Raw genomic sequence first — 27,324 nt, 5'->3', positions numbered from 1 at the left:
TTATCCTACAAGAACTTCCTTCTTTACTAAAATCCCCCATGCATGTATAACTTACCGTGGCAGCTCCTACTACAATTATATGAGGTTTTGCCACAGAACCCTAAGACACAAAAATAAAAAGGAATTAATTTGAAAATATTCGTAAATTATACTTATTATTAAGACTCATACCTTAATTAACTGTGACTCACTTGTCCATCAGCTAATGGTTACAAAAGAGTAGACTGCAGATATATTACAGAGAACAGATACCTGAATTTTCACATAATAGAATCTACAAAAGCCTGAAGTATCAATAAGCATCTACAATCACAATCAGTTTAGCAGCATAAGTTCTCTTTAAAAGCTCTTTAAACATCTACTCCTAAGGTCATCAAGTAAACACTATTGAACTTTTTATCTCAGTCTCAGCATTGTCAAACATCTGTTAGAGCTGTTGCACTGACCATTGTTACCCCAGGGGTCTGACAGTTCTATGTAGGACAAGGACAAGGGCCAGTGCACTCAAACACAAGAGCATACAGAAACAAACAGTCCTGAGCACCTCAGTACCAGTTTTACCCTGGCATAGCAAGGAAAACTAGAAGCTCTCAGTTTTTGTAGAAACCACAGAAAAAGAAATCCAAATGATAACTTCAGCTATCATGATGGAAAGTGTTATGCAAGAATGATCAATAGGCTAGCAAAAAAATAGTCCCACAAGAATCACAGTGCACTACTACTAAATAACTCCAGGCTATTGAAAGGTCAACTAAGGAAGAAACAAGAAAAAAATTATTTGCCAATCTGTAAACATATTACTTGTTGTCAGAGTTACATACAGAATAACATGACAAGCTGCATCATAACTGAACCATATAAAATAATTAGTAATTGAGGGAGATACTGAAAACAAATAAAATCAAGGAATTCTTGATTTTGCAAATTACCTTTGACCATCACTCTGAAACACTCAAATTATCATATAGACAAAATCATTGAATCATAGTATATCTCAAGCTGGAATAGACCCGTAAGGATCAAAATATTTGGCCACATTGAAGTGGAGTCATTGCAGCCACAGAGGAAGCAAAATGCCAAACCAGACTGAAATTCTTTTAGCTCTTAACAGGATAAATTAACTTGCTCCTAGGAAGTAGGTTTTTGTAGTTTGCTTAGGGTTTTTTTGGTCCGAGTGATACCATCTTTGGAAGACCAGGAGATACCCAGAAACATATACACCAGTAAACATCCCCTTTTCACTACTCTGAAGTCAAATTTTAGATCTCTTAAAACAAACCTCAGTCCAAGATTTGATACGCTGCCTCATAGAGCCATTAACTTCTGGATACCACAGAAAATCCTGTAAAATAAAGGAAGAGTTTCTCTGCAAGCTTAAAAGACAATCAGCAGACTAAAACAACAAATGCAAAAAACCAAACTAATTGCCATCAATTCAACTGTAAAGGAAAAACATTTGGCTCAGTGTGATCTCTTTATAGTTAGCATTAAAAGCCTGACATCTTACTCCAGCATGGAAAACAGAAAGCAAAGAAAAAAAAGGGGAGAAAAAGCCAACAAACCCTCAAAACTTTTCCCACATGAGAAACAAATTTTTATTTGTAGTTCAGGAGTTGGAATTTCACCAAGAAGGTAATCTTTTAATGTCTGCCAAATAGGATGTCCTTGGGTTTCCAATGCAATCAGGGATAAATCCAAGGTCACATCTATAACTTGCTAGAACTTGCTTTTTGCTCTATTTTCCACATTTTTACCAGCAGGTTTTCTTTGTTCCAAAGCTTAAAACAATTGATAGCATGAAAGAATAATTTTCAAACAAAACCCAAACCTAACAATTTACCTTACAACTTCATAAACTATCAGCTGTTTAAATCTAATAGTGTCATGGCTATTAAACACATTACCTACCAGCATTCTTTTAGATGCCCAGAGCAGTGCTCAGCTTTCATCTAGGACAGTCTAGACTAGTGCTATTATGTCTCCCAGCTAAAGCCATGACTTCCTAGCATTTAGTTACTCCTTAGGACAGCACTATTGGATAGTCTAAAAATACATGTTGAAATGAGATGGCAGGGACTACACGTGCACAAACTATTGTGAGGAAACTTTGTAACGCAGAATGCTGAAACACCATCAGCAGAAACACTCCTCTGGATGGTTACATTTTGGTAGTTCGCTTGAGTACTGTCAATTCCTGATTTGGCTGTGGAACCTGTGAGCAACCATGCAGTCCTCTGCAGTGGCTAAAGGACAGAAGAGTCACTGTGATGACTAGAAAGGGCAAAATTAAACTCTCCACTTGTTCCCAGTAATTTTTTCTTTTGTTGGTCAAGTATTTTCCACATATGGATTACTGGGTCACAGCCAGTCTGAATGTGGAAATTCAGCTACCATGCCAATAATGTCGAAGAGCAACACTTCATCAAAACAAGGAAGCAGCAGACTGGGAATATATTCTTAACTACCTAGACATCTCCCAAAAGCCCAGACCTGCCATCTCAAATCTTGGTGGTTAGGCACCTTCCAAGACTTAAGGAGTTTTGAAGACGTGATCCTGTCAGGCTAGCTCAATGCAAATCACACTGCATCAGTCCCTTTGTCCTGTGTTCTGTGTCATCTTTTCCATCATTCAGATAACCACATGATGAGCCACGTCAGACCTGAACAAAAAGTAACTTTTTGAATCCAACAAAGTAACTTTTTGGCTGACTGACTCCTGAAACAACCCACTCCACAGCTTACCAGTGCTAGTTACAGCACAAACACAGGAACATACTGTGAAGGCCAACAGAGTTGGTTAGCACATGCTTAAACTGCCATGGGCTTACACCCTAAAATGTTATTCTGTACCCAAAATCTTAAACATGTACACAAACAAATACTGAAAATTCACATTCAGACAGCTCAGCAAACACACTGCTTCTTTGGTTTGGTGAACAGAGAATGAGTTTTCTTCAGGGAATAAATAAATACATGACTAGCACAATCCCAGCACTGCTGATAGCTGTCATGGGAAGCAAAGAAAGCTATTGAGGACAGCATTTCCATTGCCAGGGCAGAGGAGAACAGAGCCCTTCAGAAAAACTAGCCTCAAATACTTTGTTTGTTTTCTTTTTTTAAATATCCACATTATAACCAACATTGTGCTTATTTCTCCATGAAAAAACAGTGTAAGGAATACTTGTTGAGATAGCACAGAAAACTCAATGGTAATTACAATTACCAATCCAAGGAAGACCCAGATACATATTCTTACAGCATGAAAAGAGTAAACTTCCTGGCAAAAGCTATTGTTGGAAAGGCCAAATTATGAGACCTGACAAAAAGAAAAATTATACACAGTTCCAGAGCTTATGCACAAAACTAAGCCACAATACAAGTACTCCATGCCAAATTCTCTCAAAATATAGTATGTTATGATACACTCTGAAATATCCATAAAATATTTACAAAGAATGTTGATGGTCTTAACCTTGACTTTACAGCTCTGACTGCAATTTCAATTACATTGTATGAAATAGTAACATGATTGCAGTTTAACACTAGATAAAAACTTACCACTTTAATTGCAGCAGATTTATCTTCAAATGGGATATTTCCATGCTGTCAAAAAACCCCAAAACAATAAAAACTAAGCAAAACTTTTAGAATGAAAAGAAAATATTTACATACCTATGCTAACTTGCTCTCACCCAAAGGTTTATCTTCAGTGGAAAGGATTTTTCTTGTATAAACATGTCAGTGTACTCACACAAAATATTTATGTTGCTTTCTTGATAAAACAAGCTACTCGAATAAACAGTTATTTTTCCTGGAAGAAATCTAGCCAACAAAGTCTGAAATGCTTTCTGGTCACTCTGTTGCAAAGGTATTGAATCTTTTCCTAAATTTAGCCTACCAACATAAGAAATACTTATGACTTTTCCCTTTTTCCTCTTTCTTTTCTTACACTGCCTTCCTCCAGCCTTCCTTTTCATCTGCCCATCTCCTTTACACAAGCAACACAGTTTTAGTTAAAGAATAAAAGAAAACAAACTCAGGCAGAAATAAAATCTAGAATGCATTATTAAATTTTCTGAGTGAAAACTGTAAGAAACCAGAAAGGAAGGGGTCAGATATGCATATACCATCCTCCTTTAAAATTACTAAATACAGTATTAATTTCAATCCAGGTCCATAAGAACAAGTGTACTTCTCTTCTTCAAATTGAGATCTTGATTTCAATAACACTTGACAAAAGATACTCTCAACTCAAAATCCATTATAACACTCTATCATCTCACCATTATTTTTGGGCAGCAAGAGTGACCTAACCAACTGACTAGGAAAAACAGAGTTCTGGGATCAATCAAACATCTTGTTTTGACAAGAGAAAGTGACTGCATGCTGAATGCCGCACAAGCTGCCAGCTTGCACTTCTAAGTGACAGGATTACTAAATAATTGACAAATCTGATGTACTGTTGAAAGTGAAAGGTGTTTTTCCATCACATATATACATACATCTATGAAGATATTGCCCAAGAAGGATGATATAGCAAAAGAAATCAACATTACGTTCAACAAATGATACAGCTATATCTTTTCTTCCTCCTTCCACCTGGCTGTTTACATACTTCACCTTATAAAACTCAGACAGCTCTTCATCAGTGATCAAGAAGAAGGTAAGACTTGAAGCTATTTTTAGTTTCAGCTTCAAGTTAGACCTGGAAATCTGTCATTGCCCCAAGGATTTTTACGAACAGATTAGATCAGCAATTTAACTGACATTTTAAATGACAAATTATAAGGCACAAATTACTACTATTTAAAGAAACACAAAGGAGCAATCATTTTCTCATCAAGAAACCAAATATGAAGCATAAATTGCCATGGGACAAGTCAGCTTCATTAATTTATTCCCAGGCTGCTGCAAGCTTTCTCCTGAGCTTCCTAGTTCTCTTCTCAGATTCATAATTATCTCATCTGTAACCAAACAATTATTTTGGTATAATCTTGTTCTTCTTCAAAAGACCTTTCTGTGCTTCTCCTTCCTGATGGCTAGGCCAGCAAACAGCATAATTTGTTTTTCTGAAGTTTAGACAAGAGTTATGAGGTAATTGGGAAGAAAGAAACAAAAAAATCAATCACCAAAATAAGCTATCTTACCTTAATTCCCTCTTCTTTGACTTGAGGATTTATGAGTTTTATAAATGAATAGAACAGCTGTCGAATTCTAGAATCTCCTATAAACACAACATGTTTGTCTACGAGGCAATTTTTTGCTTCACTGTAAAACAAAACAGTAACAGTAATGTTACAGAAAATATATATCTTAGAAAGAAGTATTCTGAAATTCTACAGAGCTATATAGATTATTCTGAACATTATATCCAGCTCTAAGGCGTGGTAATTTTTTTAAAAACATGCTGAGTTAATAAACAGTTTATTGCAATTTGCACAGAATTGAAAATGAACTCTCTTGCTAATGTGATTAGGCAAACAACTAAGCAGGTTTTTCCTATTATGTCTACTACAAATATAATAGTCTCAAAATGGTAATATACAGCATAATTCAAAAAAACCCCCAAAACTTCTCTTACTAGGAGGTGAAAAAAAGTGATCAGTAATTTTGTTTAGGATATTTTTACTTGCAATTTGACACGTATAAAATAAAGTGAGCAAGAAATGACACTACAATTACTACAGCTGCAGTCAAAAAATGACTCTTCTTTCCAGAGGAACAGAAGACATGAGTTTCCTTACCTATTTTTATACTTATGCATCATACAACTGTGAGGCTGCCATACTTTTTCTCCAAGAAATCTCCCACTGGACAGAAGATACTCACATGTATCACCACCTTTAAAATGTTATATTAAGATTAGAATTCAGACACATGAAATGTAAAACATAGCCCCATTGCTGTTATAAAAAACAATCTGACAATATTTGAAAAACAGAAATTGAAATAATCAACAGTAGTAAACAAATTTAACTGATTGTAAATACATCTTGTACAAGTTTCTGCAAGTTGCTTTTTCACTTATTATACAACACTGTGCTGTAAATCCCAGCCCCAGTCACAAAATGTTAGTGATCCCACTTCTGCTGTCAGAAAGATGTTATGACTTAGAATGGCATTTCCTTTAAAATTTGCCAATCCACCCTGCAATCTACTATCCAGAATATGCTAACATGAAATTAAAGAATACAACTGTTGAATAAAATAATCTTCTACACAGAATCACCATGCACAGCATCTTGTATAGAACACAAAACTCATCACAACATTTGGAAGAAAGTCTGTTACATCTCCCTGTTTAAGACATTTGGTCACGTGGTCACCTTAGAACAGGTGACATGGATTAATATGCAAAAAAAAATCCCAAAAATATTTACATGTCAATTTGCTGATCATTCTGAACTGCATTTATCTTTTCCAGTCAATAAGTTTTATGCTAATTAAGATTAATCACTTTACAGGTGCTGATGTTTCAGGTCATGTTAAGTTTCAAATATCTCAGTTGTGAAATCAGTGACTGTTATCTTCCCAACTCCATGTCAGATTCTGCTGCCTTATAACTAAACACAACTGAACACCATTCACTGCAAGAGAAGTTGCTCTCCAACATTTTTGTCATACTTGGCATTTCCAAGCACTGACAAACAGTGAAATGGCTGTGAATGAAACGGTAGGGACTTGTTCTAGCTCGTGCAGAAACAATGTACCACTGCCCTACCTCACAGTTTCTTCACTTCATTACACTCAACTCATACTTTGGTTTTCAAGCAACACACTTCCCTGATCCTCAAACTTGCAAACTCTACATGTAGCAAACTCTACATGTAAACTATCCTTTCAAGTAAGTTGCATAAAAAACGAAACTGTCAGGAATAATAAAAAAACCAATCTAATCAAAAGCAACATGAATTTGATAATGAGGTGACTTAGAGTTATTCCTGATATAAAGTCCTCCACTTTGCAGATGATGACAACTAGGAGATGTATCAAAGTGATGTAAGAGTGAACCATGTAGAAGAATACCTATGACTAATCAGACTCTCTCTGACATCCATTAACTTGCTGAGAAAGATGCATAAGAAAATAAGGACAGTTATTCATGGTCAGACCAATGGTCAGTCTAGCCTGGTATTCCACCTTCAACAGGGGCCATAAGCAGATGCTCAGAGATGAGTAAGAAGAGGGCAAGTAAACATCACGTTCTTGCCTAATATTGTCCCAACTGTGTTCATTTCAGGGACTTACTAAACTGGACGTGCAGTCTTCAAGTTTTTAGCACCCACAGCATCCTTCTACAAGAGTTTTCTACATCCACAGCTGATGCTTGAAGAATCATCTGCCTTTATTTGAAATATGGTTTCTACTAGATTTACTTGGCACTCCCTGGTTCTTCCATGGGACAAGGCAGCTTGGACTTATGTCTGTCATGATTTGTAGACCGCTATAACTTCTTTCTCAATCAAGTTTTCAAGACTGGAGGATGTCCTTATCTTGAGGTCATGACCCAAGCTTGGTGTCTCTGTACTCCATGGCACTCCCACCACAATAATTGCCCATAAATAGATCAATCCATCATACTACAGTATGCTCACTGAAGTAACATTCTAAACATCACACATGGTATATGTTTTAAACATAGAGACAATAATTCATGTCAAGGGATTATGCCTTCTTTCCCAACTCCAGGTACTGATTATCTCATTATTGCCCTGAGCAATAATTAGAAAGCTCCTGAGACTCATTAGGAGCATTACTGATGTTTGATATCTTCCTTTAAACATAACAGTAGAAAACAGGGGGAGAAGATGAGGGAGGGGAATAAAACAAAACTGAAACAGCAGCCAAGAAAGTAAACTGGAGGTTACAGACCAGACAGTGCCTCCAGGAATGCTCAACTCTGGCTTTAGCAGATGAAATAGCAGCCAAAGAACAATGCTCATTTTAATACACCACAACTTCATCTTAACCATCAATGAGATCTTAAAAGAAAAAAAACCAAAACAAAAACAAACAACAAAAAGCCCAACCCCCAAAAAACCCCAAAATCTGAGAAAAAGAATTCCAAGTGCCATTGTATACACAAAACACAGACCATTCTTTTTAAATTCTTTCGCTGTGTAAATTATCCTTCCAACACATTACCCTTTTATGCTCACTTAGATACACTACATTACAGGTATACAAAGTGCATAATTTCTCTGAAGTTTATTATGCTCATTATTCTAATTTATCATTCCTCAATATTGTGGTTATTCCATTGAAATTGTGAAATCTCAAAGTCTTCATTCAGCATCAGAGCAGACTAAGTTTCCCAAAGCTTTCTCTAAAAAGCATACTCTCTTTTTCAAAGAGCTGGAAATTCAATTGTTCTCTATTATTCAAAATAAAAAATGTCATTTTTAACAGAGTCTACTACTGTTGATTTTAAGAATGCAAACTTTTAAATAAAAGCTTATTTCCAAAAAGGTTTAGGACTGTACCTTTGAAATAGAACAACTGAAAAACATACAGCACTAACTTCATAGGATAGTATGTAAACATTCAATCCACTTAACTCTTCACAAGTTAAAGACAGTTTGTACCTTCTCTTAATTCACATTCTTTTGCAAAAAATTGTAGGTGACCCCTAGCACAGTCTTCCTGAACATGAATCTGACCTTTCACAACCCCAGTTCAACATTTTTTCAAACAAGCAAATTTTATAAAGGCAAGTTTGACTGGGAAGTACACTGGGCTGCTCCTATCTATTACATGTACTTGCATGGCTGAGGCCAAAATTAGATAAAACCTTAACATGTAATGACAATCAGACAAAAGGGAAAGGATAAAGGCACAACAAACACAGCAATCCCTTCAGTGGCATGGCCTGGCTTTCACAGCCTGCAACCTCAAACCTGTTTGCAGCCCCACCTCATCTGCCCTCTGGAAACTAGAATAACCCTTTTGGGGATATTTTTGGTATAAAATCTTGGTATAAAATATCTTGTGTGGAAAAGAAAGTGCTTTCTTGCTATCACTTTAACTGTATTGCCTGCTAATTTCATTTTTCAGTTGATACGTTTTCTGTTGCAGCACAGTAACAATCAATTTACCTTCCCCCAATAATTCCTAATATTTGAGATCATTAACAGGTTTCTGTCCAGGCTACAGAATTTTATTCAATTTCATTATTTCTCGTAGAGAAGCTGTTCTATTCTTCTGCCATTTGTGCTGCTCTTTTGTACACGCTTTCCAAGTTCTATTATCCCACTACTAAGAGTGGGTGACCAACACCACTGAGAATAAGTGAGGTGCCAGTCAGCTTTAGCTGTGCACTATCAGTGAAAACCTCTGTTTTTTTCATTAATTGTCAAAAGTACTGTGGCATTTGCTGAATTTCAACTGTTTGATATCACTGAAGGTTTGCAGAATGATCTCTTCGATAAAAGCACCTCTGCTTTTATCCATCCTAAAAGTTCTGTTGTAATTTTTCCACCCTCCTTTTCTAAACTTCTCTTTTGAACATTGTATGTTCACAGAAGCCCAAATTGGGAACTCTGTTTTCACTATGACTCCACATCCTCCTACCTTTTAAACAGTTACGGGAAAACCTCTCCCTTACCCTCTAATTGCTTCAAGAAACTAAAAGCCTTAGGCAAAAAAACTTGAAATGTTTGTAACAATTCATACAGACCATATCAATTTACATGAAGGCCAGCAGATTCTCACCATTTTGCAATCTGAGACTCACTCCCTTTCTTAGCTCTCCCAGAATATACTGAAATTATGCATATATTATTTTCCTTGTAACCTGCTTGATATGGCAGTCTCTATTTTCTTAGTCTTCCAACGCCTCTTTAAAAGTTTGCCACTCTCCTCCTGTCTAGTTTTGTGACTCTCTTGTGCCTTAAGGAACACTGCACAACAGGTAAGTTCAATTAACTCATGCTTGAGCTACTCTAGAATTCAGTAAAGGCTTCCATGTCTTCCAATTTAATACTAGTCGGTTTATCAGACTTACTGACATGCCAGCTAGAGGGTAAATCTAGGGAATTGTATACATAAAGATCCCTACTCCTTTTCCCATTTCTACAATGAACTGTCTCAGCCTTGTTTACCATGAATGCTGGCAGCAAGTGTTAGAACACGACACCAGTTGTCCTACAACAAAGCCTGGATGACCTCCCTACAGATCAACTTTTTAATTTACCCACAAAAACATACCACGTTTTTTAGCGTGACACAGAAACAAGTAAATATTTCCTTCAGCAGCTCCATTTGCATTTGCGGATCATGCCAAGACTCTCTGCTTCACGGCCAAAGCAGCCCTAGCGAGGAGGAACGAGCAGAGCTCCCAGCGCCCCGTAACCGAGGTGCACCCGGGCGCAGCCGGTCACGGCCACAGCTGCGCTCGCTCGGTCCCCAGAGCTTGTCCACAGCCACCGACAACACGTGAAACCAGACAGCTCTTTACTTCGCTTCATCCACCAAAGCGGCTGGTTTCTTTACGTTTGAGGCGATGGTTCAAAGAGTGAAACAACATATACCAAATCTCGTACCAATTAAGACTTTAACCACTAATTTCCAGGCAATTAGTCATTAATCATGCCGTGCGGGAACGAGTGACAGGGAAGAAGTCACCCTTTACCCCTGCAGCTTCACCTGCCGCAGGCCGGGTCCCCGGAGCTGCGGCGCGCTCTCAGTGCAAACACCGCATCGCCACAGCCCCGCCAGCCTCACTCGCCCCTTTCACTCCGCGGGGCCTCGCCCGACCGCCGGGGCCTGCGGCGACCCCCAAGCCGGGCCCGCAGGGCCCCGTGGGCCGGGTCCCCGCCGCTGTCCCCCAGGGTCGCGTCCCGCGGCAGCTGGCGAGCCGCCGCGCCACGCTGCCCACACCGCCGCGGCTGCCTCGGGCGGAGGGACCCACCGCTCTCCCTACACGGCCACGGTTCCCGAGCTCCGCCGGGGCTCTACCGGGGCTCCGCCTCCCCGGCCCGGCAGCAGCGGCCCCCCACGGAGCGCCCGCGGCCGCCCCCTCACCTCGGTAGCGGCGGGAGGCGGCGTGACAGGCGGTGAGGAGCAGGACGGCGCCCAGCGCCAGCGCCTTGGCGCTCCTCACGCTGAAGTAGTAGTTGATCTCCCGTTTGCCCCCGGTGTAGGCCAGCGCCGCCATCTTGGCTCCTCCATGACAACAGCGTGCGATGGGGCGGGCGGGCGCGGCGGGGCAGCACTGGGTCCCCGCCGGCGGCCAACGCGGACCCCGCCGCTGCCGCCGTCCCCGCCGCCGCGGCCGAGAGCAGCCCCACACCCCGCGACCGCCGGGGCGGGGCCGGCGCCCCTCTCCTAGCGCCGCCGCTTCCCCTCGGCCGCCAGCGGGCGGCCCCAGTGCTCGCCTCCCCGCCCCGCGGCGCCGGGGGGATGCGGTGGCTCCCGGTGGATCCCACCGGATTCCTCTGCGCTCAGCCCGAGCTCCGCGGCTGAGGGGGCGGCGGCGAGGCGGAGAGCCTGTGGGGACTGTGCTCCGTGAATGAGTAGCTGGGCGAGGGTCTGTGCCGCACACGGTCCGTAACTGGCACTGAACAGGGAGGGCTTCTTTCCAAATAATGCGATTTTTTAACACTTGTCACTCTTGTGTTGACAAGGAAATGGTCATTCCGGTCTGGGAGACGCTCACTCCCTCTGAACGCGGGTAACTGTACAAGCAAGCTGACACACTCACAGAATCACAGAATCAATTATGTTGGAAAAGACCCCTGGGATCGTCGGGTCCAACCTATGACCGAACACCCCCATGTCAATTAGACCATGTCACTAAGTTTAAGGAAAGACATCCAGGCTTTCCTTGAACACTTCCATGGTGACTCCACGACATCCCCGGGAAGCCCTTAATCACCTTTTCCCTGAAGAAATTCTTCCCAATGTTCAACCTAAACTCACCGTGGTGCATCTTAAGACTGCGTCCTCTCATCCTATAGCTATTTGCCTGGATTAAGAGGCCGACCCCCACAGATTTACCTGGGCTTGGGGGATGGATGAAATGATTGCTGAAATCAAACTTTGCTAAGATTTGCAAAAGGGAAATTCTGCTGCTCCACAAGCAGCTACCTGAGCTGGGCAGGAAATCTGGGCTCTGAATCCAATCCCTCACCAGTGATGGGGCTGGGAAGCTGCCACCAAGCCCGGCAGGCCTGGAGCAGGGCAGGTTGTCACGGGAAAGACATTTCCACAGAATAAAGTAACCATATATAAACTGCATAAACAAATCTAAAACTTAGGAAATGTGTGCAGTATATAGTCACATGAAGATGGGAAATGAATATGGGAAATAAAGAGTGAGCATTCATCAAGCCTTGGGTGCATGATGAAGTACATACTGTACTAGACAGGTTCCCTCAGATCCAGCAGAACTCTTTTCATTAGGACTGGCAAAAAAAAAAAAAAAAAAAAACAACAAACCAACAACAGAAAGAGTGTCATCGTCGTCCCCCCCTTTTCTTTTTAAATTTTTTTAACTGAATGAGTAAATAATAATAATTAATTGTCTGGGTTTTGAACACATAAAAAGTCCAATTTTCATTTCACTAACCGTTCATTTCCCTGTCATCCAAAAAAACCCTAATCTGAAAGTTCTGCAAATCATTGAGTTTGATTATTCATTTAATAATACATGAAAAAATAATTTTGTGGAGAAAAAAGAGAAGAGAAACATTTGAAAAAAACCCAGGAAGTCTACACATTGCAAACAAAGCTTTATTTTGAAACGTTATCTGAAAAACTGATGAACTTAAAGCATTATGCAAACATCATGTAATGTACGTACAAAATGCAAGTTCTAAGTATTATTCTGCTGTGTGCTGTTACTATATATATAATGTATATCCCATTTCTATCCAACCAATGTCTTTACTATCTGCCAACATATAGCCCATACTTATTTTCTATTCAAGTCTGTCTGTTGATTTGTTCACTTTCTCAGTATTCTTTTTAAATAATAAAAGCACTATTTTAAAGTGCTCAGGTTTATTCTCTCAGGGAGAGAGAGAGAAAAGGTACCAAGTATACAGATGGGTAGTTACTTGGTTATGTTTTTCCAGAAAAACCCCAACAAAACCAAACTAAAACAATGACAACAACAAAAATCCGAACAAACCACCCCCCCCCCCCCCCCCCCGCAGTTCTGGTTGTAGTAGGGATTATTTTGCTCCATAAATGAAAAGTTCTCATGGATGCATTATTTTTTGCTCATGCCTCATTCAAAAATACAAGAATTTTCATAGCCTTCTTTCTGTGAACAAATCTTCTCATTTGTTAAAATATTCCTGTTAGTGCTTCAGTTTCTTTGTGTTCATTTCACGTGCATTTTACATTTGAAGAAGCAACTCAAACATTTTTTAACATCTTCTCTAGCTAGAATATTTTTGTCACTTCTTGCACTGTTGCTCATTAATAATTCTTAATCTTATGAAATATATCTTTCTTGCAGTCATTGAAGACCACAGATACTCTTCTTCATCTGTTTATTTGTTGATGAAAAAGTGAGATTTTTCATCCAACTGAAACATATTTACTTCAGCTTGTCTCATTCTGCAGTGTAACTATGTTAAGTTTGAGGGCTACCTGGCAAGTCTGCAAGGTGCATTTATGACCATGAGTGCAGCTCAGAACTTACCCAAATTACTGCTATTACTATAAGCAGTGTAGATGCAGAAACCATGGGGTTCTGCCACAGCTCCTGTGTTGACTCAGCTTCTCAGGGTGGCTGCAATGCTTAAGCAGGGAAATTTAATTTTTAATTTTTATTCTCAAAATCATGAAATGAATTCAACTCTCCACAACAAGGTGGAGAATTTCAGGGATCTTCAACTAAATCAGCTTCTTTCTCTGAAAGAGCAGCAGGAAGTAAAATGCTATCAAAACAACCATTCCTCTGTTTATAGATATCTCAGAAAATTACAACCCTTAGAAATAGTAATTCTGTCCTTCAGCCTTTGGAGGGCTCTTTTGGATCTGCTGCCTACTGCTGGAAGTCCCTGGGCGTTCCTCATTTGCCATGATGACCTAACACCAGCCTTCAGTAATGCCTGAAAACTCCATGTGTGGATTTCACTTGTGTTATTTTAGGACTGTACAAATACATGCTGATACTGTTACAGGTTGAGCATCTTAATTAAGATAATTCCCCTGTGTATATTAAATATTTATATGGATGTGAGCAAGACATCTGCTTTTGCTTCCTTGCTTCTTTGCAGACATTGCTTAGGTGTTCGATAATTGAGATCCCCTTTATTCACTCAGAAGCTTTTGTCTGAAGTGCCATGAGTTAGGAAGTGGTTTGCATGCATGTAGTCTTGCTTCTAACAGGTTCCTCCCTGTTTTTCACAAGCTAATTGAATTTGGCATCATGACATATACCTAAGTAATTCACACCAAAACCACTATATATAAAAGGCCTGATATAAAAGGCTAATTGGGGATTGCTAAGTACCCTATAAAACCAACTCCAGCCATGAACTAGTATTAGCTAGAAGCAGCTTTGTAAATTGTGTACCTACTTTTTTTTTGTCTACTGATCAACTAAGTGTGCTGGAAGCAAACCAGAAGTCTGCTAGCTGTTCTGATCAGTCAAACCTCAGCTTTTGGTTTGCAAATGCTTCAGCTTCCTGTTGGCTTTCTGCTTGCTCTGCCAGAAGCATCAAGGGCCATCAGTGGGAACACCTAGAGCAGCCACAGAGAGAAGATCCAGAGAAAAGTGTTTCCTTTGAGAGGCAGAGGAGACGTGACACTGTTGTGCATGTGGGATAATGCCTATGAATATTAAAAGTCAAATGCCTCTGGAAGGATTTCACATTTCTTTTTTCTACAAGTGTAGCCTTGGCTTAACTGGATTAATGATTTTCATAAGAGACTGTGGTGTTTTGTATGGTCACTCATGACTGATGCTGTCATTACTGTGGTTTTTGGCTGCTTTATTTCCTCTATGAGTCAGTTTAATAGCAGTCAGGAATAAAGGGGTTCATCCCACCTAATTCCATTCACTCATAGAGAACCAATCTATTTTAAACTAATCATCACCCTCCCTCTGTAGAACTGGAGCAAGTAAGGTGGTAATTTACTCGTAAGTTAGAATAAGGTGAACGACTTACCATGAAGAATGGTGACTTTCTGTTCAGTTTAGGAAATGAATTTAAATTGGACAGACGTCATTTACATGGGTATAATTTAGATGAGGTAATTCTTCTTTTAATGCTTCCTGACGTTGCCTGGCAGGCTCAGCATAAATGGAAGGAGAACTTTGTTTCACGGGTCAAACCTGGCATGTACGTACGAGTTTGCTGATAAACTGAGTTCACAGGAGATGTCCTTTCTCCTGTTTACAACATTACAGCCGTATGTAGCTTCTGGAGTTGGACCTACTGTGTCCTCAGGCAAAGGCACAATGTAATCAGAAGGACTGGGAGCATGTAAAAAGATAAAATGACTGCTGTATATAAAGTCAGCTATAACAGAAAGCTGGTATTTAAATATTCTCAGTCAGAGGAGTAGTGGGGCATTCTCATGTGATATTTTCCATTTTGAGTTTTTGTGTGGTTATAAAAGTATAATTTTTCACAAGTATATATAGGAAGGAATATAAGCACCAGAGCTGGAAGACAAATTATCACTTACTTTTAATCTTTAAGTTTCATAAGGAAAATGATCATGTGTTCATAAGGAACATACTGTTTGTTAAATGATAAGTAGAATATTCCCTACATTAACTAACAGGTTAAGTGTTGAATAATTAATTAGTAGATCTGCCATACCCCAAACCATATCACTTCTTAGTTTAAATGGTGCAGCATTGCCAGATTGCTCTGGTCATATTGTAGTTCCAGAAATAAAGCTACATTTCCAATGGATTCCTGGACAGTGTACTATTTTCAGTATATACTTTTTGTCTGGGGAACTTTTAGGTACCTGCCAAATGATGGCATCAGACATTTTAATTGCTGGGTTTTCAGCCTCATAATGGTAATAAATTTTTCCCTAAGAATCAAGTTTCCCTGTTGCATGTGTATGCCTGGTAGCCAATACTGTAAATATTTGATTGCATTAATGAAGAGGGATTACAAAGTGTAAGAAGTCTTTTTCTCAGTGGACTTGTTCAATCAAGTAGTGTGGCCTGAGTACTGCCACATCCAAATGATGAAACAAGTATGCCCTCAAACCTGTAAGATCTTGGAATTCTATCACAAATTATTGCTTTTACAGTTTCCTAATTTTGTAACACTTATAAAAATGGTTTCTCAATTGTCTGTACTAAAATCAGACTGATATTAAATGAAGTAATTAGGAAATCACATGTACAAATGCCATATTTAGCTTTATCACTAAGAGATAAATACATCTGCTGTTCTATAACATGAGGCTTAATAGTGTTTTCATTTCAGGCTCTGTGGGTCTGAAATAAAAATGGATCGGGTGAAGACAGGGAAGGGAAATGGGCAGATAGCAAATATTTAAGTCATCTGTCCTCTTTCATTAAGGACAGTCAAGGGGCCTCACCTTTCTGCATCATGGGAAGTGTCATTGCTGTGCAGCTGCCCAGTCCTGAGAAAGGGGCTGGGAGCCAGCTCAGCTCACTAGCACTGTCTTGGGGTGACCTTATGATGTGTATCCCATATTGCTGCCTATGCCCAGAAATTAATTTCTGTGTCTTTCTATGCCTCTAAACTGAGCCTGAGAGGGGAAAGGAAAAAACTGAGCAAAACTTTTTCAGGGAAGTGTGCAGCTTGTTCAAGGTCACACAGGGATAGGAGGGGTTTTTTTTCCCAGCTGCGGCAGGGGAGCGAGGAAGCACCCGGCTTGCTGTGTTCCAGTCAGTTTTGGCCAGTTGTTTCAGTTTCTTGTTCTCCGGAGAGAGAGACTGAGAGTTGGACTTTGCTTTTCCTTCTCTGGAATTCTGGATTTTCTCCCTTTGCTACTGGACTGCTTTTCAACCTCAGAGCACACTGGGAGGACTTTTCATCGGGCACAGAGGGCCTGGCCCTGGCCCAAGCCCCAGCGCCGAGGAGACCAAAGGGAGGACTCTTAACACTTTCCCAGGTTTTTCCTCCACAGCAAAACATTTTATTATTTAGCCTTATTTTCCTTTTCCCGTGTGTTTGGTAAATAAATAGTTTTATCTCCTTCACTTTCCTTCGAGGAAAATTCATTTTTTCCCGAACGTGGGGGGGAAGGGGTGCTTGTGCCTTCTCTCAGAGGATATATTTCTAAATTTGGCCAAACCGGAACAAGCACAAATTATTTTTCTTTCATCTGCTTACACTTTATCCTCAAAGCTTTGTATCCATCAAAGTAAAGGGTTAAGAATGTTTGATTTAGATGAGTTTTTTGGTATGCAGGTATAAGTTTTTTCTATTTCCCCTCCCCTCTCTTTTCTTGACTCCTGGTTGAGGGAAACTGGCAGTCACTGTTAGTCCCTTGTCAAACTGAGTTATTCTTTTTTCATGAACATTTTGTTTCATATTGTTCCTCTTTCTGCTTCTCCCTTGTGCTCCCAGTTGTGCCTTCTTAAAATTCAGAATTCTTATATTTACAAGACAGCATTTGGAAGCCTACACAGCCACAGTCCAAGCTTTGCTGTGTTTGTGCAGCTTTATAAGCCTTTTCTTCTGCCTGCCAGCAATACAGATGCCATGTGATGACCGTGTTCTCTTTCAGCATCTCTGCACTAAATCCCTGCTACTTGAAATCAATGTTTTTAGGAACATAAATTTATTTTGGGCAGGAAAATTATTTTTTCTTATGAAGATTCCAGTGCCAAGGCAGTCTCTGTGGCGCAATCGGTAAGCGCGTTCGGCTGTTAACCGAAAGGTTGGTGGTTCAAGCCCACCCAGGGACGTGTTTTTCCTTTTCCTCTGCCATGGCAGGGGATTGGAACCAGATGACCTTAAGGTCTCTTCCAAACCTAGCCATTCTTTAAATTTTAGAAACTTGGAATTCTCTGTTTAGCCTCAGGTTCACTTAAACACTAGTTTGCTGAAGGATCAGCAATGGAACAGACTAAAATATTTCTATACATTGTTATTAAAAAATGAAATTGTGTAGAAATAGTTTCATTTTAGCAGGATATTGCAACCTTCCCCATTCTGTCATTTTCGTTTGTTTCTCTGTTTTGTTTCTCTGTTGTGTTGCTTGTGAGCTCTAAAGGATCTGTGTTATTTTATGATGTTGAAAAGTAAATGCGTATCTACAAAATATCAACAGGGGCTACTGTGCACCTCAGGCTTAGAAAAGATTTTTCATTTAGGAATTAACAGGTAACTCAGTAGTTGTGCCATTTCCAGCAATTTTGTGTAAGAGCCTGTTGAGTTGGAATCTACAGGAGAGCTATTGTTTTTTGCTTCTAGCTTTAAATCTCCAGTGCATGGCACACTTTAATAATTGCTCAGATGGCAGGCAGGTAGATCTAATTCTTTGATGTGTTGTTTTTTCTTACGCTTTAAAAACACTTGAACTGAAAGGTTTAACTAACAGTGTATGATTTTCTGTAAAGCATAAAACCAAAACAAATCTGTATGCAGTGAAACCACTGGAGCCCATTATCCTTCAGCAGCTTTCTTGTGGACTCTTTTTCAGGAACTGTAGTGATAGGGCAAGTAATAATGGGTATAAATTGAAAGAGGGAGAATTTAGCTTAGATATAAGGAAGAAATATTTTACTGTGAGGGTGGTTAGGCACTGGAACATGTTGCTCAGGAATATTGTGGATACCCCGACTCCAGCCATGTTCAAAGCCAGGTTGGACAAGGTCTTGAGCAATCTGGTCTAGTGGGAGGTGTCCTTGCCAGGGGCAGTCAGGACTAGATGGACTTTAAGGTCCATGCATACCCTTTAAAATTCAATTGTTCTATGATTCTATTTTATGAACTTGCCCTTCTCTCACAGAGCTCTCTGTCTCCACAGATCTGTTTTCATGGTACATGCAAAGCAATTTGGAAATGGAATCCAAATCCCAGTTGGTTTTCAACACACTAAATCCAGATCATACCAGATAAGGAGTTTAAAACTGCTATTTTTTTAGAAGTCATGCTGTCCTAAATTTTAGAGCTTCAGGTTGTAGAAAGCTGTGAGTTTAACAAAAAGAAAACTATTAAACTTTGTAATCATGCTAAGAAACAGATGAAGGAGTCAGTAGAAATCAAAGCAAGTAGTCTTCATATTGTGTCTGGGCAGTGCATTGTCCATATGGGTGGCAAAGAGGTGAAGGAGTTGTCCAGGCAAAGCCCACAGAAAAGAGCTACTGAGTTGTTGCATATGAAATTTCCACGGTGTTTATGTAGAGTTAACATAGAGAATGGATTTTTAGCCTAATCTGCAGCAGAGAGTAAGTAGAAAGTAAGAACATTGCTGTAGACCTAGAAAGAAGGTGTGAGACAAACTCAATTAATCCAAAGGTCAGACCACCAGCTTGTCTTGCACAGGGAAGGAATTCTTAACCTTAACTCTAAATCCCTCCAGAAAATTGGAGACTACTAACTAAAGCAATAGTTTCAAAAGTTACAGGAACTTTATGGAATAAAGTATTTGAAACTGTACTCCAAAATCACATATGGAACTGAAAAAGTTCAAAGAACCTCTTGTATCTGTCTGTATCTATTGTACCTATTGTTCAAAGAACCTCTTGTATCTATATGCTAATTAAAGTAGATGAGAGAAATGAAGCAAAACTGTAATTCTGCTTTTTGTCTACTGTGAGGCAGGTGCTCTTCATGGGTGTGGTTTGCTATCTTTGCTATTCCTGAGAAGAATAAGCAGAGGTCCTTTGGATCTCATTGCAGAATCTGGGGAACAAATAATTTTGGCAAAATGGGCCGCTTCTGTAGGAATTGAAATTTTAGATGACTGTGGTAAAGCAAATGTGGTATAGAGGCAGGTACAGACAGCCATAATAGCAATGGATGTTCTTTCAAACTGAGGAATTAGAGTGGTCTTATTCCCTGTTAAATGCTGAAAGATGAAAATAAATGAGAAGGTAGCTCATTATTAACTAGAAACAGTAATGGAAAGCATTTTTCCCAAATTAAGTCAGGCTGTGTTTGAGTGACTCCTCTTGTCACACATTCTAGGCACTGTTGTAGAGAATATACTGGGATATATTGGGATCCGTGACTTACACCTCGAGGTGTTAAATACCTTAACCAAAAAGTAGTGGTAAATCCCTTTGAATAAAATTTCCCAGAAAAAACTTAATGCCATTATGGAGGAAGGATTTAATGAAGAAAAAATCCTGCCCTTTATACCACTACACAGAGAAGATAATTTCAGATTCATAGAACCTGACAACTAAAAGACTAAATTTAATTATTGTCTTTTTTTCTGCCCTGAGTGAGCCTGCAGTTTGCTGCCAAGAGCTTTCCTGTTTGGATGAGTGTTCTTCTCATATGTTATGCATATTTAGGGTGAGTTCTGATGCTGATGTTTTGAAGAAATAGCCTTTAGGATATTCTTGGTACAGAAGATCTTGACAATAACAACCCTGAGATTAGCTCAGTTGGCTAGAGCATAGATCTAATAACACCATGGTTGTGGGTTTGATACCTCTGTGGGCCATTTCCTTAAGAGTTGGACTAGATGAGCTTTGTAAATCCCTTCCAACGCAGAGTATTTTGTGGTTCTGTGAATGACATTGAATTCAGGAACAAAAGCCCTAGAAAAACAGGGGCTGGTAATTAGTGTGTGAGTCAGTAGGTGGTGCACAACGCCTATGGGAATTCTGGAGAACTGCTCTGCTGTTTCACTGTCTTCCGAACTGGCAATTGGGAAAAGTTTCATTTCACCTCAAGGTCCAATTTCTGTAGCTTGAACACAGTAAGATATTGATAATAGTTATTGGAATTTATTATATATATATATATATTTCAAATGCTTGTGTTCAAAATAATATTCAAATGTTGTATTTGTTTGTTTTGATAGTTATATTTGCCTTAATGAGAACCATCATTTCCTGAGTAGCTGGAGTGTATACATAAGCATGGAATCATGTATAGGAAATTTTGCTCATGTAATATTCAACCACATGTTTTCCAGGAAAGGATAAATTTATTCCAGCCTTAGAATATAGACATGCAGGAATTTCTTTGGTTTTGCACTGAAGATTGCATTCATTAAGCATCTGAGATTCATGGGAGAGTCCTACAGAAAATTAGTGGATTTCTAAGGAGCTCAGAATGAGGCATGAGTAAAGCTAAATGAATTAGGGATTACTTCTGTTTGCATGTATAATAGCTTTAGTTAAGCTTGCTGGTATCTCATTGGAATTGGGTACACGATTTTAATACTGTAAAACACTGTATCAAATGGATGGTAGGAAGGCAGATTCTGGGAGATCCTGTCTGAAACCACTACAAGAAAACTATTCAAAAGTCACGTCAAAAGCTGCAACTTAAACATGAGTGGTGGAAGTGTAGATATTATCTGGTAATGTTGTTTTATCACTCACCTGTATTAAAGGGCATTTGTCTGTAGCACAGTATTCATGTTTTAGACTGACAAACTCAGATCCTGAAGACAATTGGCAGTGGCTCGTGTTTCTCCCCACAGGGCTGCGCGGTTCCAACTGCCCCTTCTAGAATCGCGCTGCATGATTGGAGTTTCTTTTTGCTCCATGTTGGTCACATGGATGGTGCTCTCCTTGCCTTTAGTTTTTACTTACTATGGCCATATTAGTGCAAAAGCACATACTACAGAGAGCCCAATGTGCTGCCAGCTGAGCCTGCTGCAACAGGAGACAGTGTGCATGCATACAATAAGGCATATTTGAACTGGAGACATCAGAAGTCCATTTAGATACAATTTGAAGCACTTACTGACAGGAGCCTTTTAATCTCTTTGGCTCCTGGGGGGATGGCATAAGAGAAGCTGATAGAGAGAACGTATTTATAAATCACCCAAGTGAGGGTCATCAGTCACACAGATTCCAGGGAGGAAAATGGTCTGAATGCTGCAGTACTTTGGTTTATACAATTGTATCACAAGCGAGCCCTACACGTCAGTTGTCTCTCTACCCAGCTTTACAGAGCTTCTCCAGCAATTCTGTTCCAGTGTGGTACAGTCAGGGCTTGCTGCAAACTTTGCCTTTCACTTAGTTACTCCAGCTGTCTTCCTTTTCTTCCAAGATTCTTTAAAAAACTTTAATCTCTTGTTTTAGCTAATTTATGCTAATGCTCTAGATGTGTTGCTGCTGATAATGAAATTCTCCAAAGATAATAGTTACAGGGAGGCAGACCACTCCCAGAAACAATTAAGATCACTTTACCAGAAGTTTATTCAACATCTTGTATTCCTAAAGCTAGACAATATGAAGGCTCCCTGCCCTGTCTGCCATTTATCTCTCTTATTTTCAGCTATGATCTTTGAAAGACAGTTTCTTCAATATTGTACATAACATAAGCAAAATACTTGATCATGCAGTAAGTTCTGATGAGCTCAAAACCTGCAAAGCAGAAGGAGTATCTTTTCGGTGCTAATGAGCCTGGAATTTGTGAGGTATACACTATGTATTTTTTCAGGCTTAATTTCCAAATGAGGCTGCTTTTCAGGCAAAAATCTGAAAACACATAATTTGGATGTTAGCAGTGAGCTGATAGAAAGAAAGTATTCTCTGCCTGGGAGGACATGCCATGGAATAGATCACAGAGAGCAAAGGAGAAATCAGAAGATGACAAAAAGAGACAGTGTTTGTTATGTGTAGTTTCCTTTCTAAACTCAAGTGTCCCTCCTTTAACTGTGGTTTGGGGTTTTTTTTCTCCCCAGGTAACAAAGGTTCACCTCCCTATCCTAGCATTAACCTTTGCATACCTTCTAGTGGATTGCATATCCTGAGGGATGAAATTTTAACTTTTCAGTCCTTGTACGAAGTTCCTGTCTTGTAGTTAATCTATACAAGGAAATAAAGTCTTTCCCATTTTCAAATATCGAATTACTGTTTTTACAACAACAAATTTATTTTGAAATTGTGAAACAATGCTTAAAATACTAATATTTTAAGAATCATCATGTTCCAATGAGTAAATGCAGGTATTTTAAAAACAGACCTACAGTATGTTTTACTCAGTGAAGAAAAAATGGGGTATGTTTCATCATGGAAATTCTCATTTTACTAGTTCAGCACACAGCTGCAGACACACAGCAGCTGCACTTAAGATCATGTTTTAATATTTGCCCTATTTTCCTTAATCAATTAATTGCAAGCAAGAACAAAAAAACTGTCTTTAGAAACAGATTTTAGTGCTTATTTCCCCTTGCACCATTTAGAGCTGCCTTCAGACTCTCAGCTGCTAATCTTTGGAGTGGTGCTTTCTTCAGGTTACAGGGACTTGATTCTGGATATTTTCATCATGTCTCCCTTTGGGGGTTCCAGCTGACAGAACACATCTCACCTCTGGCCTTACCTGCTTTTGCTGTTGTCTTTGTGGTCCTCTGGGGTTCTCCCAAGCACCTTCCCAATAACAAAAACATGGCTGTTGGAATTGTAGTTCATTTACAGTTTTCAGCAGTCTTCTAAAAGGTCTCAGAGAAGAAGTCTTTGCTTCTCATGGTGGTTTGTGTGACAGTAAATTATTAAAGTCAGTAACAAAGGTTCAGCATATGGTTCTGTGTCTCATACACAACTGAACAAAGTGTTAGGGCCTAACAAACACTGAGTTTCCTGACAAAACAACTAAATTTGAGATTCTTGGAATAGACTTCTGCACATCCTTTTTAAAGCACACAGGGACAGTTCTGCTGAGTACAGCACAGCATCAGCCAGCACAGCTCTATCAACAGCCAGGAGCTTTCTGTCCCTCCTTTAAGGGAAATGATGACCCTTCTTTCAGCCATTAATCCTATTTAGTATTTGGAAAAAAGGAAGGAATTATTTCTGCTCCTGAACTTCTCATACTAAGAGGCACAGAGATACTGAGTGAGTTTCTTGACAACTTTTCAAACGTTAGTGTTGAAATGAAAAGTAGACAATCACACCCTTAAGGCAGTTGTAGGCAGCTTTACGAGGCTTTAACAAAATGTTTTATAGCAATGTGCTAACAAAGTATTGTAAAATCTGAGTGTGAGTATCTCCAATGCATCTAAGCAAGTAACTTAACTCGTTAAATAGTTTCTTTTGGAACACTTGACATGCTTTATTTCATTTTTTTTTCACAATTTATTTAAACATCTCACATATACAAAATACATTTTCTTTCTTTTTTTGAGAAATGATGGGGGGTTTTTTTTACCCATAGTAGAAGATGGAAATGAAATTTGAAAGCAGGAACACCTGATTTTGGAGGAAGAAGACAAAGAGGAAGAAAAATTATCCACATGCTTAAGCTGTGGGTGAGACAGGACATCCTAAGTTTTAAGACAGACTTCAAAGAAACAGAGAAGCAATATTTTAAATGCTACTAGCACCATCAAAGTTCAAGTATTGGAAAGATACTCTGTAAGTATGCAATTAGCACCACTGTATTTTGAGTGGAACTGAAAGTACCTCAGATCATATGGAGAAGTTCCTACAAAAGATGTGGATCACTCTTGATTTAGTGTATGAGGTAGTTTAAACCTTTGGAAGTCATGGATTTAAACTTCCTCTGTGGAAGATATTCAAAGGCCACAAGTGGTGCAAACTTTCATGACTTTTTATTTTGTTTTTTTTTCTTTACAAAGGTTGACATTTCCCAAAACAAGGTGTTAAATCTTGAAAGACTTCCAAGTCCATGTGGGGCTGTATTAAATTTCATTGCACAATGCTCCAATCAATTCTTCTCCTTCTCTTTCGCCCAGAGTTTAAGCAAGTAGATGAACAGAAGAAATGGAAGGAGTCAGCTTTCATTATAAAAAGAAATGACAAGAGAATAATTTGGGAGAGGCTTTAAGTTAATTTTAGTTCATTCATTTAAAACAGACTGGGCCAATGTCCAAACCGAATTCTTGGTCAGCGCCGCCAATATCCAAAGGTGCAATGTCAAGGATGGGCAAGCGGGATGGCTTATTTGTTCTGTATTCAATGATTGTTTTGCCCCATTCGTTGTTCTTTCTCTGTAAGAGAAGATTCATTGCAATTGTTATTGCATTGTTCACAGTACTGAGAATTGTTTCACCTGAATGGATAATTTCTGGAAGAATTTCATATTAATTTTGCTTCTATTGTTTGCAAATCAGATACCCACATCCAACTATTCAGATCTCCAATACAGAGAAAATCTTTACTTGAATCTTCTGTAGTCCTATGTGTGATGCTGTATACAAGCTACTGTATTATTCACACTGATGTTAGATCCTAAGAGAACCCTGCCTGAGTGTTTCAGGACTTAAAGATCCTGCCCCTCCTATAGCCTATGAGCTGTTTTCTTATCAGTCTTCTGTTTACATAGAGTTTGGATCTGGACCCTCTGAAAACTTTTTTTTTGCCACATTGCACAGTACAAGGTAGGATTTGTTTGTAACCTCTTCCCTCCTACTTGTTAGTGACCTTGCATGGTTGGGTTTGTAGCCTATGTATTTTCACCAGGCAAAATTTTGCTGGTCTGACAGATAATCTAATTCTAAACTAAAGCACAACTCTGTCTCTAATCACGTCCTTAGGCCTGGGCAGTCATCGCAGCCATGGTTTCTGCATTACTTACAGAGCAGCCATCCTCAAGAACACTGAAAGTGAATCTGCTGTTGCCTTCAGCTCGTAGTTCAACATCGTTGGATCCCTGCAGTACAACAGCCTTTTTAAGGTTGCCAGTTTCTGCATCCATGTAGGCAATGCTGTTCTTGCAGTGGTAGGTGATGTTCTGAGAGGCATGGTTGGCCAGCAGACGCATGAAGGCTAGTTGGGTGGCCATATCCTTTGAGGTCACTCCTTCACTATTGTACTCAAACTGAAAAACAGAGAGGAACCCAGTCAGTTGTACTGCTAGGGAAAGGAGGATGTTTGTTATGGAAATGTGTGATAGCTGCTCTAGTGTCCTGGTTTCAGCTAGGGTAGAGTTAATTTCTCAGTTGCTGATACAGTGCTGTGTTTTGGATAGAGGAGAATGAGAATGGTGTTGCTAACACACTGATGTTCACTTATGTCTTGGTGTTTTGCTAAGTCGTGCTTATCCTAAGTCCTTTTTTTTTTGGTCTCATGCTCTGCCAGTGAGAAAGAAGTAGCAATAGAAACTGGGAGGGAGCATAGCTGGGACAGGTGACCTGGGCTGACCAAATGGATATTCCACACCATAAAACATCATGCCCAGTATATAAACTGGAGTGAAATAACCCTAAGGAGTGGCCTCTCTGGGTTCAGAAAAGCGGGCCTCTGCACCAGTCAGCAAGTGGCGAGCAATTACACTGTGCATCACTTGGTGTCTCACTTTTTATTATCATTATTATTTACCATTTTTACAATACTTTATTTTCAATTATTAAACTGTTCTTATCTCAACATACCATGATTCTCCTCCCCATTCCATTAGGGTAGATTGGGGGGAAGAGAGAGGGAACTGAGCAAGTGGTAACTCATTTCCATCTGCGTTTAACCCACAACAGCTAGGAACTTTTTAAAGAAAATGAATCAGAAGTCTTCAATCACTTTTCTATTGTCACTCCAGAACTAAAGAGCATGAAATAAAACTAGTAGGAGGTAGACTGACAACCAGACATGAGTGGATGTAGTTAAATTCTAGAGTTCTTGGTTAACACCAAGAAATGGTGTTAACAGTTTATGTGGGTTCTGAGACAAGATCAGATAAGTTCAAGGAAGACAATCTACAGTTTCCACAGCTACACACAAAAAATGCCTGTTTCAATAAAACTCTGGAAATTTTCTTTGAGTCTAATAGAGTGGTGTCTGTGCATAATACAAATCTTTACTTCACTCTTATATTCTTTTTACAGCATCTACTTTTAGCTATGGTAAGAAACAGGACCCTAAATTGTTCTGACCCCATGTAATCAAATCTTATCTTGGACATTTCATCACAATATCAACTCAATTTCAATTAAGAATGATGTAATTAAATCTCCTTAGCTGTACAAATGTAGTTTACTTGCAATTTGCTGGGACAGTGTCTAACATGCAAGTAGACATGGTTCTTGCTTTTCCTTTTGCCAACAATTCTGAATGTTATGGTGGCATGCACTCAGAATGTGTGATGTGTAATGTAAGTATCTTTCCAGGAATACTGTTGTATGTATTGTATGTAAAAAATATCAATTAAAAAGACTGATGTTTTTCTTACTCTTTTAGACATTTTCTGGACTGTCTTTATATGTTTTATATTCCAGTCCAGGCTTCCCTTAGCAATACCCATTATTCAGGCTGAATCGATCATTTGCAGATATCGA

At 39.3% G+C, this 27,324-nt stretch overlaps 2 protein-coding genes and 1 non-coding gene across 6 annotated transcripts in view; 1 reads left to right on the top strand and 2 right to left on the bottom strand.

The window, feature by feature from the left end:
- CASD1 (CAS1 domain containing 1) overlaps window positions 1–11,367 on the bottom strand; it is a 29,227-nt gene extending 17,860 nt beyond the window's left edge. Inside the window, exons 1-6 of one of the 4 annotated variants that reach the window (XM_069006852.1) lie at window positions 11,023–11,367; window positions 5,745–5,841; window positions 5,148–5,268; window positions 3,559–3,603; window positions 1,280–1,342; window positions 56–100 (exon numbers count right to left, since the gene is read on the bottom strand). In XM_069006852.1, coding sequence (XP_068862953.1) covers window positions 56–100; window positions 1,280–1,342; window positions 3,559–3,603; window positions 5,148–5,268; window positions 5,745–5,841; window positions 11,023–11,155 — 504 coding nt within the window. In that variant the 5' untranslated portion in view covers window positions 11,156–11,367. Of the gene's footprint in view, window positions 1–55; window positions 101–1,279; window positions 1,343–3,558; window positions 3,604–5,147; window positions 5,269–5,744; window positions 5,842–10,206; window positions 10,282–10,541; window positions 10,606–10,644; window positions 10,666–11,022 lie in introns of those variants that run through there. The other 3 variants (XM_069006855.1, XM_069006854.1, XM_069006853.1) reach the window with 3 other exon arrangements.
- A 6,425-nt stretch (window positions 11,368–17,792) lies between these two features.
- On the top strand, window positions 17,793–17,866 carry TRNAN-GUU (transfer RNA asparagine (anticodon GUU)). Its single transcript has one exon. It is a non-coding gene; the product is annotated as a tRNA-Asn (tRNA).
- Window positions 17,867–24,626: 6,760 nt separating this feature from the next.
- Window positions 24,627–27,324, bottom strand: part of COL1A2 (collagen type I alpha 2 chain) — a 39,075-nt gene continuing 36,377 nt past the window's right edge. The window contains exons 51-52 of the mRNA XM_069006851.1: window positions 25,632–25,874; window positions 24,627–25,044 (exon numbers count right to left, since the gene is read on the bottom strand). Of these exons, the coding sequence (XP_068862952.1) occupies window positions 24,898–25,044; window positions 25,632–25,874 (390 nt within the window). The 3' untranslated portion in view covers window positions 24,627–24,897. The remainder of the gene's footprint in view (window positions 25,045–25,631; window positions 25,875–27,324) is intronic.

Source organism: Aphelocoma coerulescens, chromosome 2 (assembly GCF_041296385.1).
Source record: "Aphelocoma coerulescens isolate FSJ_1873_10779 chromosome 2, UR_Acoe_1.0, whole genome shotgun sequence".
NCBI lineage: Eukaryota > Metazoa > Chordata > Aves > Passeriformes > Corvidae > Aphelocoma > Aphelocoma coerulescens.
This window is presented reverse-complemented; position numbering and strand designations above follow the sequence as displayed.